Source organism: Anopheles aquasalis, chromosome 3 (assembly GCF_943734665.1).
Source record: "Anopheles aquasalis chromosome 3, idAnoAquaMG_Q_19, whole genome shotgun sequence".
Classification (NCBI taxonomy): domain Eukaryota; kingdom Metazoa; phylum Arthropoda; class Insecta; order Diptera; family Culicidae; genus Anopheles; species Anopheles aquasalis.
Genome location: NC_064878.1, coordinates 28,411,596 through 28,431,522, shown reverse-complemented (window position 1 = coordinate 28,431,522; position 19,927 = coordinate 28,411,596). Strand labels below are relative to the sequence as shown.

The 19,927-nt window shown below is 46.8% G+C and overlaps 1 protein-coding gene across 1 annotated transcript; it reads right to left on the bottom strand.

The window, feature by feature from the left end:
• Window positions 1-13,111: 13,111 nt before the first annotated feature.
• LOC126574510 (homeobox protein vnd-like) lies at window positions 13,112-19,860 on the bottom strand. The gene is made up of 3 exons (XM_050234760.1): window positions 19,437-19,860; window positions 14,121-14,710; window positions 13,112-14,042 (listed from the first exon to the last, which is right to left on the bottom strand). Exons 1-3 carry the CDS (start codon window positions 19,613-19,615, stop codon window positions 13,213-13,215), a joined length of 1,599 nt encoding a protein of 532 aa, XP_050090717.1. The 5' UTR covers window positions 19,616-19,860; the 3' UTR covers window positions 13,112-13,212.
• Between the last annotated feature and the right edge of the window lie 67 nt (window positions 19,861-19,927).

The following is a 19,927-nucleotide window of genomic DNA, read 5'->3' as shown; positions in this document are numbered from 1 at the left end:
AAATCTTTTTCCAACCGTGGCGTGGCCGGGCGGCTGGCGTCGGCTGGCAAAACCGGACCGGACCCGGAGCGGAGTGTGGAGAGGAGGTCGTCTGCCGTGAGTGCGAAATGTTTTTCTTTTGCGGAACAGCACCTCCCAGACACACGCGGCACATGGAGAGGGTTGCCGATGCCGAGGTGCAGAGCCCAAAACGTATCTCATCCACGTGCATGCATGGGAATTCCGTCTATGGCTCTCTCATGCTCATGTAGCTTCGTTGCTTTCTTTCTCCGGCCTTCCATGGGCGTCCGATGTGCGGATCGTTGCACCCCACTCTACTCCACTACGGATGAGGCGTTTCGCCCCGTTCGCGGCGTTGACAGTTCGTTCCGTATTTTCGGTCCGGAGGCCTCTTTCCTTTCGCAGCACCAGCAGCACCTAGTGACTGGGCCTAGGCACCGGGATCGGGCTCAGATCGAAGGGGACTCGGAGCCCCGTGTCCAGCAGTACCAGCACCTTGCAGGGGATGGTAAAACGGAAAGGGAAAGTTCCGCTTCGGCCGCACCCGGCACAAATGATCTAACCTTTATGCGCGCGAGCGCGCGGTTTGTTATGAAAATGGGTCTCGCCGGTCTCGCTGCGATCGTATCGGATCGGCTCGAACAGCAGACGAGATCTCATTGTAAACAGGGATATCCGTTTTGCTGATCTGCGATTGAGATCGCTATAGGTCCGGAGAGATGGAATAGAGGGACGTATCTTCTATTTCATCACATGTAGTCGAGCTTGATAAGTGCTCGTTAATTTTTGAGTGACAAGGTGGTGTGCGAACACAACGGATTGGGGGATCCACAAGTCATGCGCTGTTTTTCGTATTAACTCTCTGGCAATTGAAAATGTGCATTTGGTTCACGCAATTCTATGCTGATGCAGCAATTGTAGAACACATTGTGAATGAGAAGATGCTAAACGATTTTATGAACTCATAATTATACGTGTGCGTTATATTAAACTGCAACTTTTGAAGAATATTTGGCTCTATTTTGGAGAAGATTGATTAAAAATTTCATCCATGGCATCAATTTTCTGTTGGTGCGTCTGCGAAAAGATACTTTTTACGGTGCCCATTGTAGCTGCGTGATGCGTCATCAGAAAAATGCAAATCGATGTTTGTTTGATAGGTTATAAATTTATCCAGGTAGCCCCGTTGACTTTTGTTTGGATTTCCAATTTTTCGACTGTTGGCAGATTTTTTAATTTGAAAAAGTGATCACAATGATCAAACCGGGTTCTACAGGTAACATCGTCGAGATATTGTTTGAATTTCCTATTTTTCGATTTTTTAAATTGAAAAAGTGATACTTTTTGTCATTTTGCCTAAAACACGATTTTTGAAGATTTGTTTAGAAAAAAATATCAACAATTTTCATGAAAACTCGACGAGGCTACCTAGAAAAGAGTGTGCAGATTATGTGTTAAAAGTTTCAAATCAATCGGTCCAGTAGTTTTTACGGTACGATGGGCACCGACTTTGAAAACGTTGGTTCAAAGTAGCTTCAAAGTAGATAATTGGCTTTTAATTGCTTTGTTTGAGTATGTTAGAATATAACTATTCTTTGATTCCTGAATACACTATCATTCTGCACATTGCTCACGGAAAATGCAAAGCCAAGAATGCCGGCAAAGCTATTGCTTCAAACCATTACTATCCACACTTTTGATCATATTGCGCTTTACTTCGTGGGTATTCCTCTCCTACTAAAGCTATGTTTTAGTGTGTATGTCTTCCAACGATACGACTGAACGATATCCTGGGTAACACCTTTGTGAACATGACTGCATACCAGGATCTGTACTATTTATTTCATGAATTACAGGATTATTTTTTTTAAAAAAGTAATTTCTTCTTAGTTTAATATTGCTGTACTAAAAGATTGGTATATTAAAGTTAAGATTGCTGAGTTCATTATCATCCTAGGTCACAGTTACCCAAGATAAAACTATTTATTTTGACAATCTCGATGTCAGACAGCGTTAAATTATCGAAAGTGTTTCACCAAATCTGTTCTGCGGTATATTTTTCAATTTTGCTTTATCTAGAAAAGACTTGTATGATCTAGGTACAACACCGGAAAGAAAACAAGTAAAACCAACTTCAACACTAACGGAAATGAATGAGCGAAAAGAAAGGATTTTACCATTCTAAACGGTTCAATAATATCGATCCATCTCTTCTACTACGCTTGAAATGCTACAAGATCCTGATGCAGATAACCGACTACACCGTACCTTAATGGATGCAGTGTAAGTGTCTGTGCGACATGAACTTCCGGCTCAAGACCGGCAAACACCCGGGAGACAAGGAAATTGAGCTGTCCTAAACCAAGTATTAACGATCTAAACTGTACTAAAAGCCGGACTTATTATGCTGACCCGGCGGGCCAGAAAGCTGTCCGCCACCGTTCCGTTCGGGCCTGCGGCTCCCCCTCAAGGGATCATTTCATTACCATCATTGCTTCATTGCCGCCTATCGTTTTATGCTCTCCGGTGGTCGACTCGGCCACTCCATCCACTTCACCCAGTTCTTCTGCACTGAACTGTGGCCGCTGCTACTCAATGTCTCAGTAGGACAACGGCAGCACTCTCAGCCTCCCTTACGCTGCCGCGCACCATTTCCCTATCGGGCAGGCCAATCAAAGCACTACATTTGTTATTACCTCTTGTAACCATTTGGCCCAACAACACCCCCTTTGCACTCTCGTGTGGCTCAGTGCGTACACAAAGGGTGGGGACGCGAGGGACTCTTATGAAATTATCCAACCGTCATTTTCTGTTTTTTGGCGCCAAAAACCACCGAAAAAACACGACCATCCGACGGGTCCACAACAAACGGCCCCTTTTAATCATCCCCATCACTTCGGACAATGAATCGCGATCACGTGAAATGCGAGTCGGCGGGCTAGCGCCAAAAGTGGTGCTCAAGAGGTTGACTTGCTGGTTGTCATAAGTTCGAGATGGCGGCGCAGCAATAGAAGAAGAAACATCTCGCGATTCATAACAAATGCACGATCAAACGATCACAAAACATACCGTCCGGCTCCATTTGCATACCAAAAGGTTCGTCAGTTTTATTGTTTTCGGCAGAGAAAGAGAGAGAAAATTGCCGCGAAACCAAATCCCCCATTCACGGCGAACGGCGCTGAACTGTGAAAACGGAAAAAAGGAAATCTATCGCGACACAAGACCTCAGCGATCAACAAACTGAACCGATAATACGGCACGGTCAAGTCGTTTAATGGCACAAGGTGAAAGTGGAGTTGTCGCGATTATTATGAATTACATAGAGCCAAGGGAAGGGCCCCCCCCGAGACCGGTTCGAACCCTGTCTGGCTCAATATGGTCCTGCAATCCCTCGGCCGCATCCTCGCATCGCTCCCCGTGAACGTGCAGAAAAGTCCATAAAACACGCCACGCTCCACCACCGACCAACTGGAACTGGAAAGGGGGTGGAAGGTGCTGGAAAATTGAATGCACTTTGCCGCACTTTGAAATTCACTTTTCATTCACCACCGGGAAACGGGAACCGATTGAACGAGACTTCCTCGTCCGTCGCCTGGCGATGACCGTAATCGATGCTATCATCGCACATCTTGCGATGGGCGGCAGTGATGGTACGATGGTGGTTTGCGAGCTTAAGAGAAGTTGAGACGCGAGGTGGCCGGACGACGGACGAACACGCGATCGGTCCGTTGCAGTTCCTGGACGCTAGTCACGTCACTTTGAGCGAAAAGTTTACAGGACCTAAGCTATCGAGAGCTCAAAATAATGTCATTTTACCTTTTCGTTTATATCTTTGATATCCTTTGATATATTGTAGAAAAATGTTTTACCAACGCTATGTTAAAACGCACCCACTGCCCCTTCTAGACACTTATCAAACGAAAGAGCGACTGAACAAAATCACAAAAACAACAATTGGCCCTTCTCATTGTTAAAGAGACAGGCCGTTGTTGGTTTTGTCGATACGCTGCTTAATGGACGGCGAAATGATGCAGCACCGGAGCACCGGAGCTAGTGTCCGTGGGCTGGATCCGAAGGGAACTCATTTTGCATGCCTGTCCGAGCATACCCGGTGCGGCAATGGCACCGACACCGACACTCCAGGCCCGGCCCAACTTTGGCAGCGTCAATGAATAGCCTTTGCGGTGGGAAATATGTAAACCGTTTTGCACCGACACACTGTTCCGATCTCACGGAAGAAGGACGTGCCACTTGCCACGATTAGAGGGAAGCGAAACGTTTGTCACACAGCAACAACAACAAAAAAACGTGCTCAAAGCGATTATGCAAGAGAAGGTGTCGTTGTAGTGAATGTTAACATCTACCACCTGGCGGGGTGCGGTGTGAGTGGAATTTAGAATTGCAATAACTTTCGTCGATGCAATTTCATTCGACGGTATGCAACGGTTGACTGTCAATCAATAGAGTAGGAAGAGTAGGAACTATCGGAAGGCAATATTTCAAAACAATTTCTCTCGATGAAACGTTTTATAATGGACAGGTAAAAGCATACAGAAAATTATGCTCAAAACACTCGAGGAAACTATTTTGGGATCCATTATGCCCAATTTCTTGCAATTGCCCAAGTTGCACTATATTTGGTTGAGCATCTTATGGTTTCTTGACTTATGGAATGAATATGGTATCTTTCTAAAGCAAAAATGTTCACGAAATAGTGTAAATTTATATTAAGGGGGGGCTTCGGTATTTAATTTTTATTTGTGACACATGTTTTAAACATTTTTCCCTGAAATCTGATCCTTTCAAGAGTATTATGTAAAAGTTTTGGATCAATCGAGGAAAAACTGACAAAGATACAGATTTTTGAAAATCAGCGTTTCATACAAGGTTTCATGCAGCCCGCTACTTTGAAGAGCGTTTCCCTAAACCAACGATTTCAAAGTCGGTGCCCATCGTACCGTAAAACCTACTGGGTCGATCGTTTTGAATTTTTTTACACATAATCTGTACTCTTTTTGCCAGGTAACCCCTTCGAGATATCATTAAAATTGTTTATGCTTTTTTTAAACAAATCTGTTAAGTTCGTTTTTATGGCAGAATCGCCAAAAGCATCACTTTTTCCACTTCAAAAATCTGCCAAAAATCGAAAAATAAGAATATCAACAAAAAACAGTGGATCACTTCACGTTAAAAGAGCATACTGAAATTGTCACACTATACATTGGAAATAATCGGTCAATAGAGGAATCTGCGATCGTGCAATGGATGATGAATAAATGGTGGTTCCTCCTTTGCCACATATAAGGTTTTTGCAAACAAACTGAAGGCTGTGAAACAACTCAAAGCAAACATTAGAGCTGAAATTGCTAAAATAACTCCCTAAATATTGTCGAATACAAAGCAAAATGCCCGAAAAAGAGCCTCTTTTTTGTACGTCGAATGAAGGCGGTCATTTGATCGATATCATATTTTAAGTATGGCACAATAAATGGCATAATAACCTACATAAAACTGGTTTATTTTATAACTTATATACTTAAAAAAGGTATGATAAGATAAATATCATTATTAGCAAGAAGAGCTACTAATACTTTAATTCATCCCTCATATCATTGTTACTTAGTTACTTATTCACAGCTGCTCATATGCGGCGCCATATATTCTTCAGCGAATGATCATCCTCTTCAACGCGGCCTAAAGGGCATCGTGGTTTTTTAACAAGGTTCAAGTGTCAAGGCCTATGACTACTGTTACTACAATGTTCCTATGTATTCCTAGTTTCGTCCCTTTTAACAGACATCAGGGAAGGAATATTTTATGACACCTAACGCGACCTTATGAATAATTGAATGAAAGCATTTAGAATAGAACAATCGATAAATGGATGGAAATATAAAAAGGAATAGATTGGTGTCACAGAAAGAAAATAAAACTAACATGAAAATAGCAACAGATGATAAAAAATACAACAGACGAAGCGAAAATAAAACAGATTCGAAGGATACGATCACATCAATCTACGTAATGAAATACGGTAGCAATTCGTTTACCATTACGCCCTAGATCGGTGCTCAGCAACGTAAACAACAGATAAAAGCTGCTCAATATCCTGTTTACCGATGAGCTTCATTTGATTAACGTATCACCAACAGGCACGCACGCGTTTCGCCCATTCCCACACGCACGCAGGTTAATTAGTTATATCTCCGATGTGTCATGTGCTCATTTCCTTCCTTCCGCAATCGAACTAGTTTTCTTCGTATAACCGCATCTTCTAGCTGCTGCTGATGCTGGCGGACACAAATTATGCAACGATTTTTGCATACAGACCACCCTGCACCATGACTGCGTAATGATGGACCAACGAATGCGGATCTTGGCTACTCGGTGACGGAGATCCCAATACCTGCACCACGGTTGCATCCGCTTGCAGTTGCAGGTAAGTCCAGTCCAGTCCAGCAGTCCGACGGTCGCACAACTTCTCAGCTCCTCAGGTGAGCTCCACCAGAGAGGCACAGTTATCACACCAACCAGGCATATAACGATGCTATGGAACGGAAGGAAAAGGGCACCTCTCCGCCACCCCTTTTGGCACCACAAGAAAGTTGTCGAACCGGATGGTAAATGAGCATCTTGAGGAGACGACGTTCGCCCCATAAACCGGGCCTTCGGAGCGCATGGTGAAAAGCGAGAGCCATCAGAAAACGAAACTTTATCGCGTCACACCACACCCTGCTGCACGCACATTCGCTTTCATCCTGGAGCGTGGTGTTTGCCCGGTGCTCCTGTCGAGTGCTCTCGTGTAGTGGACGCGGTCAAAGACCATACATTACCACTTTAGAGGTTAATGTCACTCGGCTCCGCGGAGTTGCCGCGGAAAAAACGGACCTGCGGCAAGTGTGTCCCGATCGAGCGACGGCAATTGTTTTACCAAACGCAATTGATTAACGCTGACAAGCCGTCGAAATGTAATGACGAGACGCCAAACCGGCAAGGTTGGTCTTCTGGTACTTGCGAGACGGTTTCCTCGCCTGTGGCCAACGGTGCAGCGGCACCGGAGCACTTCGTTTCAAGGTTTTTAATCGTTTTCCTTTCACGACGCCCGTTAAGTGTGCCGTTTTCGTTTTGCGTGACTCTCTCTCTCTCTCTCCATTATTCTTTTTTTATTTTGTTTTTTTTTGCAGTTCTTTTTGCAAATCACGACTGATCAGAAGAGTTTTAGAAGTCACAAACTAGGTTTGTTGTTGTGTTGTTAATCTAAAACTAACAGCGCAATGTCCAAGACGTCTTCCACAAGAAATTTTTTCTGATGCAATCCACACTGGTTTGACTCTTATTGAACACCAAGAATGCATGTCGCGTGGTGGAGACCACGCGGTCTGTAGTTCTGCAAGGATGTTCTGGCCTCTAGGCCTGTGCGCCAAAAGGAAGACATTCTGCGTTTCACTTTCCTACGCCAACACTCACCGATCGAGTGCAGGAAAATCTGATGGTGGCACACCAAATAAAAAAAAAACAGTCTGCCAATAACGATGGCAAGGCAAAAGTGGCGGATTCGCGTGACCCGGCGAATGGTCACCGGTTCCATTACGTAAGTGCAGTCCAATAACACGCCAAACCGTCGCGAATACGTGCAGCAATTTCGCGAATGGCTCGCTGCAGGTGATCAGCATGCAGCTGCATGCAGCTGACATAGAGAGAAAGAGAGATGAGCCTCAGGTGGCATCGCACGCGTGAAACGTGATGGTAAAGTGAAAACGTCCACCGTTCATCCATCCATCCAACCGGTTGTCAATGGTGGTGTGTCCCCGGGAGGAATTAGAAGCTTCACGTTGCCGTCGTAGGGGGACACACTGGGGCTGACAGTGGTTGATGGTATGTGGTTGTCACGAGGTCAATCCGAATCGGCTTCGCATTTTGGGAAAAAATTAACTTCCCTTCAGTGTTCTATGCAGTGTTCTCTGCATTTTCCTGAAGAGATCTCGATGAACTAATTTTAGACAATTCCAGATTATTAAATAGTAAAAAAATATGTTAAATTATTGTTAAAATTACTAAAGGAAATGAGAAGGAAATTCTTAGTTACTTAGTTAATAAACATACGGCTCGACCGTCATTAGATATGTTAAAAAATATTATTAAATTCATCTTAGTAACAGTTGATTTACAATTTATAGTTACAACAGGCTTCTCCAGAAATATCATGAGAATGGCAGACGAGATCTTCTACTCTAATTAGATACTCTAAATAGAGGTAGAGGTCAAAATCAAAATAGAACAACGATGTTGGCATTGATTTCAAAAACAAATGGAAGTCCAAGGCTCTCGATCGGTAGAAGAATGTTCTGTGAAAAACCGAGATCACTTTCTGTAGTTGTAATCTCTCTGTAGTCTCCAAAAGCTCATCTAACCTCACGTCGACGCTCAATTCGACACGCACTGTACGACACACCGATTCCCAGTCTCATCTTCCCAATCCAACGCTGCGTAGCATAGGGTGATCATATCGCGGAAGCATTTGTCGGTCGGCAGTGGCAGCACCCGGGAGCGCCACGATCCACCACCGCTTTAACTCCACTTTTAATGGGCCGTACTCATGTGTTATTAGCTGCGCTTCGCTTGTTTTCTCCCGCCGAGCACCGTGATGGCCCCGCTTACACTACCAGGAACAAATCGGTAACGATGGCACGACGGTGAGCGGACTCGTACGTGTTTAGTTGACCCAAAAGGACTCTTCTAAGCCAACGGTCCGCGGCTTTATCCTCACAGCTCGCAACCGTAAACAAACAAACAGCTGAAGCAGATTGCCCCGCTCTTTAGAGTGCGATTGGACAAACAAGCAGAAGCAGAAGCCACACCAGGCTCAAGATGCTCGCCCAAGACGCGAAGCAAATGTGGTTACCAAATCGAACCGAAAGCGACCATCCGACCGGGGGCTCGGTGCACGGTTGGTGTGCTGCCGGTTGGTGATTGAACACAGCGGCCCCCCGATCGATTGACGTAATCGTTCAATTGAAAAATCATATCATTTCGCCACTGGAGCGAAACAATTTCGTCGGCGCTATGGTGGCGGCCTCGGTGATCTAGGCATATGGCATCAACGGAGCGGCGATCGGCGATCTTCAACCAGCCTTCGGCAGGGCTCCGGTGCGCTCCGGTACTGTAAGTACTGTATAATGCTTATCAAAACAAACTACAGATTGAGTTGGTCCATGGATCGACTATGGATCGATTATCCGCTCCGCTGTCCGCTGATCTCCTGACGCTGACGTGAGCATAAAGTGGACACCGCGATGCCACCGATCTGCATCGCTCCAACGTAGCGCGCACATGTGTCAGTAGATGGTTGGTTTATGCTTCACGGCATGTTGGCCACACTATGGCCCCGGTGGGTACAGTAGGTTATGTGGCGCTCGGTCGTCAAGCCGTCGGTACCGGTGACCTGGAGAAATTGTGGGCCATCGTTGTTGGTTTGGGTTGGGTCTGCTTCACCTTTCCATCAAAAATGTGGACGATTTGCGTCGCGCGTATCATAGCGACTTCTTATGCAAAGCTGCGCTAGCATGGAGCATCATGAGAATTGCTGGTTTGTGGTGACCGATCTCATTCGATCCCTGTGGATTGTTACGTCCGATGACCGAGGAATTCACTCTCTCCTACATCTGGTGATGTGATCTATTTTGTCGTTTTTTTTTTGCACTCCGCTATGATACGATCGAAGTGTAAGTGTTTTCTCACGCTCGTTTGAATATTATCCGTTCGTCCGATTCCATTTTCATTTTTCAGAGATGTGAATGTTATGTTTTTGCTGGCAGCATCATCTGGTTTTTTCTACCTTGAAGATATGATTCTTTCTATGAAACACTAGGATATGAGAGGGAGTAGAGGAGGGAGGAGCAAAGAGGGAGCTATCTCTGAAACATGTAGTTTCTTCAAGATACATGCGTTGCGTAACTGAGTGCTTGATCCGATTCAGTTTTCGTCTGATTGTACATTGAGAAAGACTTTTATTTAGATAGTAGTAGAAGCAGTTATAGTGTTAACTAGTTCTAAAAAATCAAAATTAAATTAAACCGAATCGAAAGTAAGAAGTACAGTAACTGTTTTTGTCTTTTAACCCTCCCAATTTTTGAATCCTCTCTAAGTGTATGTATATAGCAATGCCATGGAGGGTAATTGCAAAGTTCAGCCATTCTGCAAAAACAGTTACCTCAGGTGAAACAACCTGAATCTACTTGAGAGTTGCACGAAGACTAATCTCAAATTGATTGGCGAGCTTCCTCGAACCGTAAGAGAGATCCAATAAAGATTACACTTTAATGTCGAAACGCAATGTTCGCATCAACTCTTTGGCCAACGCAGGGCTCCAGCAAACCGCATATTAAGTCATCCCCGTTCGGAAGTAATGTCACTTCCTTCCTTTCCTTCCTTCCTTCCTGTTTTCCATAAATCCGCTACTTGATAGCTTCCTCACAGCTCACCCAATTTGGTCGCATCGTCCCGGGACGGGTCACACCGCGATGTCGCGATGCGATCGGAACAAGGAATTCCCTGGTACGCTGTCGCCGATTTGCGCCAAAGTTGTTTAAGATGCATAAGGTAACGGCTGCGACACTGCTTCCGGGCATGCGCACGACAACCGGTGCTGGTGCAGATGATGGCTTACAATCTAATTGTACCTTTCGAGCAGGTGCGTGCCTCGATCGACTCGATAACCTGCTCATCGACTGCACCAGAGCAACCGACTGGGCCCAGGTTTATCGAGAGTGCACCACACATAGAAAAAATCATCAACTAGCGGCCACAGATGATGCATGCATTTTATCGAAATGGCTCCTGCTTTCATCCGCAGATCCCCTGCTACAACTCCACAACGGAGCGATGGGCAAATGTATGAGAATCTCTAGTCGATAGAGCACATGGGGCCTGTTGCGTAATCGATAGACAGTCACCGGAGGATCGTCCGAGTGGCTGGAATGCCACATTTCCGATTTGATGGAGGCAGCGAAACAAAAAAAACGGCCATCACCGAGGCGCACATTGGCCACATTTTCCACGTATCAAGGATGACATTGTGTGGCGGAAAGCGATACAGTGAAACTGCGGCGACAGGCCCATCGATATCCAGCCACCAAAAACCTTGATACTTAGGGCCAGCGAGAGTGGATCAATGGGCTGAAAAGTGACGACGAGTGTCACGGAACACCACCTGAGGCGCTAGGAAGTGTGGGCCGAGTGCCATTATTGAAATGTGGCACCGGAGGGCCAAACGAGCAGGGAACTACAAAACCATTTGGCCCTCGGTCAGTCTCGGTGGCCAAGTTTCAATGAACACCGTCAATTATGTGGTCTCGGGGTGATGGGGTGAAAACTTGACGGAGAAAACATTCCAAAACGGGTCCTTCTCCTTTTTCTCGAGACACTCGTTCGGCCGATCACTTGATGGTCTGATGATTGTTTTCGACTGATTGTTTTGATGATGCGCGGCAACGAGGCGCGGGCTCGCTTCCTTTGGCACAGCGATCGCACCACCGCACGAAGACCTTCGCAGCGCATCACTCGCCGGGGCGATCATCGAATGGCCAATCACCCAGCGTCAATTGTTGGCACGCTCTGGCTCTAGCTCTGGCTCTGGACTGTCGTGAAAGGCCGGGATGTCGGCGATTTCGATGGCACACGTGTTAATAGATTGTTATTTTGTTCATAATCTTCCACCTTTTACCTGCCTAACTATCTCCGAGGGGCGCGTGTCCCGCGAAACACATTACGAGGCGTGAGGTCTGTTTATCGAGAGGATGGAGACGCCAATAATGTGCCGATTATTGAGTAACCAAGCTGTTGACTTACTGAACTGTTGTTGGTTTTTTTTTCTTTTCTTCCCTCGATACGATGCGCTGTGTACGAGTTCGAGGGCTCTTTAGGGCATTTTGCATGGCTTTTCGTTTGTCGAGTAAAAAAGCGGTCAATGATGCTGGGGCTTTGTTTCAGTTTATTGAAATACGTTTAATGATGCGATCCGCTGAGCATTACAATATCATCAGTTGCATCATGACGATGCCATCCGTTTGGAAACTAAAGTGTGATCATTTGTAGAACAATATGCACAGTGTGGCGACCAAGAGGGCAAGAGGGGGGCGTTCAAGGAAAATAAAAATTGAGAAATTTTGGAAAATATTTTGATGTTTCATATTTGATTGTTTTGTTTCCTTCCAGATCGCAGAAGAATGGGTGTTTCAGAACACGAAATTAGAGTCCCAGGGCCATGGGAGCATATCAATGCTCAACTCGTAGTGGTCTTTTCCTGTTTGCAATCTGCTGATCCACTGTTGAGCGTGAAAAGCGAGCGATCCGACGCAAACCCGAGAATCGCCTCTATTTTAACCGGCTGCGATCCCTCGGAGTTACGGACGGATTGTGCGACACGCGCAACGATATCGCTGTTGGCCGATCAAGAACAACGATAGCAGCCGCAACCATCCCGCGGCTAGGAAACGTCTCCGAATGTTGGCCAGAAGTTCAGGTTCAGGACCGGAACACCCGAGTCGAACTCGAACTTAGGTCCACGGAGCATAAATCATAGCGTAAACGCTGTTTGCAAGCGATTTGCGTCGCTATATTTCCTGTTTGTGGTTTGCATTAATAGTGAGTGATCATTACTAGCGTTTTAAATCTTTTTATTTGGAAAAAGGTTTCTATTTTTCTCACAAAAGTCGATAAAAGTTCAGTGTAATTCGGTTTACGCGTCTTAACCCGGTCACGTAAACATGTCCAAGCGAAAACTTTTTGCCATTTATTTTATATTTACGCTTGAGTTTACGCTTCGTGTATCCCTGGCTTATGACGCGCGCTGCTGTTAGACCGTTTCTACACTGCGCCAAAATTTTCGCTGCCAAAACGAAACTTTTAGGATTCCCATAGAATTCCTATGGAAATATGAAAGATTCCTATGGGAATCCTATAAGTTTCGTTTTGGCAGCGAAAATTTTGGCGCAGTGTAGAAACGGTCTAACATGAGCAAGAAAATGCTCTGTGTCAACGGGGTTGTTCGCGAGCGAAACTGTGCGTTTGAATTGACGGTTACGACTACGAGGCTGCAGTTTGTAAATTTGACAAAAAAAACGTGTTTATTCTAACAATAGCATGGTTTACAGCATATTGCACAATGCCCTTTTACGGCCTCTGGCGTCTCCTCATCAGCCAAGCTGCCGGATGTCACCACAAGCGAGGCGACGAACCGTACGATGATTCGTGTGCTCCACCGTTAGCGAGGAAGTGCGCGGAAGATGGGTGCTGGTGCTGCTGCTGCTGGTGGTGGTGGTGGTGATAATGATGCTGTTGCTGATGCTGCATTACATCCGAGCACGGTTTTCCATCGCGCACCAGCACCGGCACGTTGATCTTCTTCGGTGGGCTACCACCAGGGGGTGCCGCCGGCGCTACCAGAGACCCTTGCCCGTGGTAACCCATAACCGTGGCGGTCGTGTGCTTCTCCGTCTGGGCTCGTTTCGTTTTGTAGCGATGGTTTTGGAACCAAATTTTCACCTGCGTCGGTGTCAGATTGATCACGCTGGCCAAATGCTCGCGCTCCGGTGCGGACAGGTAGCGAGCCTGCTTGAAGCGCCGTTCCAGTTCGAACGTTTGTGTCTTTGAAAAAAGGATGCGACGTTTGCGCTTCTTGTGACCACCGGTACCGGTGGGAGCACCTCCCGACTCGTTTCCACCTCCCGGTTGGCCACGGCTACCGTTTGAGCGACCAACGGACGGACTCGAGGATGCATCCCGATCGTCCGGTGGATCGGTATCGCACGATCGCCCATGGCTGTTGTTGTTCGCATCCACCGAACACTCCGTGTCCAGCACGGTACCATCATCTTGCGAGGAATTTTGTTCCGATAAGGCAGCCAATCGGTCGGACGCTTCGTTGACCACCCGTGGAATGTTGCTGTAGGAGGCGAGCGAGTACAGTTCCGGACCGGGTGACGTTGTATCCGGGCTGATGTTTGTTTCCCCGACGATGTTACTATGCTGTATCACTGAAGGAACTGGAATGATATGGAATGAGCCACCGATAATCAACGAACACTCGGTGCACTCGGTGCACTATCGCACATTAAACTCACCATAATCAAAGTTCACGCTGCTGGTGTGATACGGATACGCGGAGCGACTCGTTGGCTCCCCTATTCCGGCCGTTGCAACAGCAGCAGTTGACGATCCACCGGCAAACAGGGAATGGTGATGTGCCGCGTACGAATAGTACGGTGGCGGATCATACGGAATCGTGGAGCTGACAGCAGCCGACGGGTTAAGGGCCGATTGAAAGTGCGTCGGAATGGTGCCACCGTAAGGTAAATGAGCGACACCGGTAGCAGCAGCTGATTCTTCCGTTGTGCTAGAGGCGACACTGTAAGGACCGCTCGCAGGACCGGCTTCTAATCCGCCGACGGCATTCGGAGGATGCGGCTGCGTCTCCAGCTCCGAGATGGTAAACGGATGAAACACTTGCTGGTGATGATGCTGATGCTGCTGCTGCTGCAGGCTGCTGCTACTAGATGGCACCGAAAGAGTCGATAAAATCGGTTGATCTTTCACTGCATCGGACTGTTGCTGCTGCTGCTGCTGCTGCTGATGGTTGTTGAGCTCCAGGATGTTGCTGATATGGAATCGTTGAGAGCGCTGCGATGGTGCCATACGCATACTATCGAGGAGGCTATGGAAGGGAATTTGGAAAATTCGGATCGATTGCAGTTAGCATTGGGTCATTTCGTTCTCAATCGAGATATCGACACATCTGTATCAAAAAACAGTTGAAAATAGCTCGAGCAAGCCACGGCATGTTCGAGCGCTGTTGCACAAACCATCGATTTCAACGTGACACCCTTATCAGCTAATCCCGTGGCTTATCTCTCCGCCACTCGCACGCGTATCGAGCTGCATTTTACTAGATCCGTTTTCTACACCAACGCGTTAAGCTCACCGTGGAAAGGAGGAATTCAGCACGATCGGATAGAGGGCCGCCCGGAGCAGATTGTGGTTGAGCGTGGCCGCCGGCATGAAGATCGGGGCCCACGACAGAAACGGTGCACATTTCGTGAGCAGCTTCTCCAACTGCTGCGGATCGGTTTTATCCTTCGGAAGCATCTCGCGCTCCAACAGTCAAAGATCATTCGTTTAAAGGGTGGTAAAAGTTGTAAGTGTGATTTGATGGCTTTTCACTTTCACCGCGGACAGGACACTACTGAAAGGCCACCGGACCTACCGGAGTCCTTACAGGCTGCTTCTCTCGTGGCGGCGGAGACTGCGCACTCGGGCATCGCAATTCTTATTGTGCTAATAGCGGTCGTGTAATGAATTAGAGCGATTTTTACCCCTTTTCCCTGATCGAAATGCAAGTGGAGTTGTTAGAAATCGGAACAAAAAGACGGGTTTCTTGTAATATTTGAAAAAGGCTCCAAAAATATTCAACGAACTTATCAATCGTAGCACCGAAATGTTCAACCAATCGCCGGGCAGCAATTTATTTTCTCCCCTTTCTCTGCTACGATTGGTGATGCTATGGATTTCATACGCGGGAAAGAGAGCGGGCGCTTTTCGTGCTGCGCTGGCTTGGTTATTGTGTTTTTGTTTTTGTTATGTTGATCCATGAAATTATGAAGGAAGGTTTTATGAAGGTTTGAAGGAAAAGCGCATTTACGGTCCTTAAAAATCGGTTAAATGGATAAACATGGACAAAAACAATAAACCGATCAAGTGTCGCGGTAAGCCTGCAGGGCACTGTTCGAAGATCGATTTTTTTTTTGGTTTATGTTAACGAGTTCAACAGTCCTCGCACAATTTATTGAAAAAAAGCGGATTTCCCGAACAAATTCTCCAAACCGAATACATGACCCATTATGCTTTGACCATTTTCCATGCAATACTAAAAGCCGAATCGAAAACCAAGCCGCATGTAATGTAAAAATCTGCCGTCGATCATTGGATCGCGTGCGCTAACGATCATGACAGATCGTTCCGCAGAACTGCGCAAAAAAACCGGCCTTTTTTCGCGAATCGCCATTTTGTTCGCACCAGCAACCAACTACCGCCGGCTTCGCCGTTTTTAAAAGAATCAGCATTTACAAGCTCCACATCGAAATGAGATCAGCTCAAAGGAATCCTAGAAGGCGTTGTGTTAGTATAATACAAGTTAAACGACGGCTTATAGAAACGAGTAATAATATACGGACATGCCTCACGCTGATGCAGGTTGTTTTTCTGGAGGCCTGCCCGTTCCCAGGCGACAGGTTCGATTTGGTTTGTTCAACTTAGCGGAACAGGAAAAGCTAATGCCAGTTATCTTTGCAGTTCGATGTTTTGTGAGAAACTTCTGGACATGTTAGAGGAACAGACGATACTGTTCAATCAACTCAAAGCGGTTTGCGGCACAGAAGCATCGGGTCATTACCACACCAAAAAGAAACCTAGGTTCGTATACGGACGTTACTGAGTAGGATGCAAAAGATTAACCGATTATCTTTACAGTGAGGTAGCGCTTTCAAGGAAGTATCAGAAAATACACAACCGCATGATGGTTCTTGGGAGAAGCCTTCTAAGATTCGCGATCCAAACAATATCCCTGTTTATTCCACGCCACACCAACACAGTCTCCAAGATAATTCGTTTGGCCCGATCATTATCACTCTCCCCATCGGAGGAAGATCGATCGCAGCAGCAGCAGCAGCAGCAGTAAAAGTCACTAAACCAATCCATTTCATACATAAAAATGAATGCTCAATTCAACATTCACTTCCAATCATGTGTATCCTTCCAAAGAGATGAAATGAGGCGCTTGTATTAAATGCGTGATATAACGTTACAACAAACTAGTCTTACAGTTAGGTTAACGAGCGGCGTAAAATACTTCAAGAAATGTATTGCGGCCGATGAATGAATGAAATAAAACGATGAATTTTACGAACGCGCCACCAAGTGCGTACTACATTTGACGAGTTTCAATTTGAAGTCGGTGAGTACGCGATAAGATTTTCCCAAAGAGCCGTTTCCAAGGGGCAAAGGTCACACACGGAAGGCTACTTTGTGATCCGGCGCAAGTAGCACACCTTCGATCATGAGTGCATCCCATCATAGTTCGATTAAAGTCCCATGAAATCCGACAGCACAGCAAAAGGTAAGGCGTGGAACCGTACCCGATGCGATAAATCTTATCGTATGTGCGCCGCTCGTTCTAGGTTCTAGAGGTACCGCCCGCCGGGAGGCTCGAGCTGCCCATTCTTACGCCAAAACCCCGGAATCGTAAACGACTGTGTCGGTGTACACTCATATGCGAATCGCGTGTCCACCGCCAACTGGTGGCATGTCAGAGGGTCGTTTCTAAGTTTCGTCGGCCTCGTTCGGTTCTGCATACTTCTAAAACCATGGGCAAAGGTCGCGCGCGCTCGATTGCGGCCTCCGTACACACTTGACTCGCACGGACTCGGCAGGAGAGGATGACCCTAGAAAGGACTCACTCAGCAGCGACTTCGATTCTATTCACCACCGGCAGAAGAGGGGTGGCTCATCAAACAGCGCATCGCATAAACAATCATAAATAGTTCCTAATTATGGATGAGCAGGTAAGCGATCATAAAACGGCGGTATCCCTTTGCTCTCGGTCGGTCCTTCCTGCGATCATGCGACCATTCTCCACACAAATGCACTCCGAGGTAGGGGTCACCCACGGTGTGGTGATTCGGGCGCTGCAAACAGGCGAGATAGTTTGTTAGAAAAGCCAGCCGTGGCGCTTCCCACGACCATCACGACCACAGCACTGGGTAATGGATGGTCCACCGTAGACACGCTAGAAAGCCGTGAAGGGTAATCGAAATACCTCTAGGATCTCGCCTCGGGTCGTACCGGGCGCGCTGTCGATCGGTGTGTGGTTTGGGGGGTCCTGACAAATTGGTATCCTTATGAGTTCATTATTGTTTTCTATGCCTGCCCCGTCGCCGACGTCATTGCCGGTGTGCACTTCTGTTACTGTTTGATTTATCCATTGAAAAGCACATTTCACGACCGAGGGCAGCCGGACAGAAGTTAAACGTGTGCCACGTGCACCCGGCGGTGCATCAAGTGCAGTTGCAGCACCACTTCTTTTGCGGCCGGTGCGAGAGTTCGCTCGGTTCGCTGTCTGCACTTGCACCACAGAAGAGGGTTCCCCTCATTCTCGGCCCTCGGCACGAGCCATGCCATGCCATGAGGATGGAGTATCAACATCAACAACTCTCACTTATGATGAAGCCCTGAGAGCGAAGAGGCCACCATCCGTGGGCTTTATAATTGGTTTTCCAAACAACGGACCCCATTTTCACGTGGGCTAGTGAGCCTTTTTCGGTGTCTGGCCTTTTAAAAGGAAAAACGCCATCCCCGGACTGTTCCCCGGTGTTACAATTCACCGTTAACGTCGGCGCGTGCTGTGTAGGTGAAGAAAGAAGTTCCCTCTTCTGTTGCTTCCTAGCCTAGCTTAGTAGGCGGTGTTAGGCCCTCCGGACGAAGCAAACACAAGGTTGCTTTGCATTTCAAGCCAAGATACTTTTCGACTTTGCGTCTCGAACCCAACTTCGTCCAGCAGGCAAAAGGGATTTCGCGAACGAAATGAGCACGAAATGAATCCATTCGTCATGCTAAATGGCCTCGTCCTGGGAACACATCGTGGGGGCACATCACCCTTCCTCGGGGCCTACTAGAAAACAAGCACAGGGAGGGTTACACATTGTAGTGCGCCTAACAAGGATGATACAAAAATAGCATGATTTTACCTATTTGCTTCTGTCCCCTGCAGTCTGCAGCCGTTGTTGCCGGTGCCGTGCGTTTAACCGGAAACCGCAGTTATTGATATAAGCCTAATTTGATTTGTATCTTGACATGAAACCGATGGAAAATTAATGAGCGGGCGCCCTAACGAAGAAGGACATGCCGTTTGTGATTGATTGACGGATGGCAACTGCGACGCGCAAATTTGATTCGAGGCCAAAAATGTTGTAAAATGTTCTTGGCCTTCCAAGATTGTAATAGCATGGTGTGAGCTTAATCTAGACAGTTTATCCTCGAAATGATAGTAAATGATCACAGTGGCTCCACACACCTTTCACATCAAAGTAGACTAAATTAATCTTTATAACTCGTACTAATCACTTTGATCGAATGATAAACAGCCATAAACACTTAAATCTGATCCCGCTATTTCTAAAAAAAACGATCAGCAATGTTTGCACGCCATTGATAAAATTCGATGGAGGCGCCCGTGTTATCGTGTTATCGACACATTTCGGCAGCCAGGCGGCCGCGCTGATAACGACAACCCAAAATACGACCAGCTAATAGGTGATCGAATCATGTCAGGTAAATAAATCAATGTTCACATCGATCATATCTTCCGCGATTGGTCCCTTTTCACTTACTCGGCCCGGTAGTCGTACTCCGGTGTTGTGCAGTAATCCGGAGGAAAGATGTGAAAGCTGCTATCGTACGGTTCCTCGGTCCCGGTCAGCCCATACGGATAGTACGAACTGGCCGTCGGTTGTTGTACTCCATTACTGACGATGGCCCCCGCCGTCGGTTGGCCACCCACGGTGCTCATGGTTTTTAGGATCAAAAGATTCCGATTGGCACGACGTAGTGGTTGGCACAAACGATATTGATTTAATTGTTTTTTAATTCAAAATTATTACTCGATAAACTGATCACACTCCGACAACGCCACTCCGGTCAGTCGATCGATCTGCTCGGTACTACAACGAGTTAGCGACAACACCTGCACTGCACTACTGGCCGCTATCAGACTGCACTGCGACAGTGTAGTGTCGACTTCTCCGTCCTGGTCGATTGATTGGCCAACCCGATGGCCGCAAAAATGATCACAGCCCCGTGTGCGCGATAGGAAAGCGCTTTA

What these genes read in the sequence shown, in the direction of transcription:
- LOC126574510 (XM_050234760.1), bottom strand. Translation starts at nt 19,615, where the DNA reads ATGAGCACCGTGGGTGGCCAACCGACGGCGGGGGCCATCGTCAGTAAT. An exon ending in GAGTACGACTACCGGGCCGA is followed by an intron (nt 14,711 to 19,436) that starts GTAAGTGAAAAG and finishes TCCCTTCCATAG; the next exon opens with CCTCCTCGATAGTATGCGTA. An exon ending in CAGCGTGAACTTTGATTATG is followed by an intron (nt 14,043 to 14,120) that starts GTGAGTTTAATG and finishes ATATCATTCCAG; the next exon opens with TTCCTTCAGTGATACAGCAT.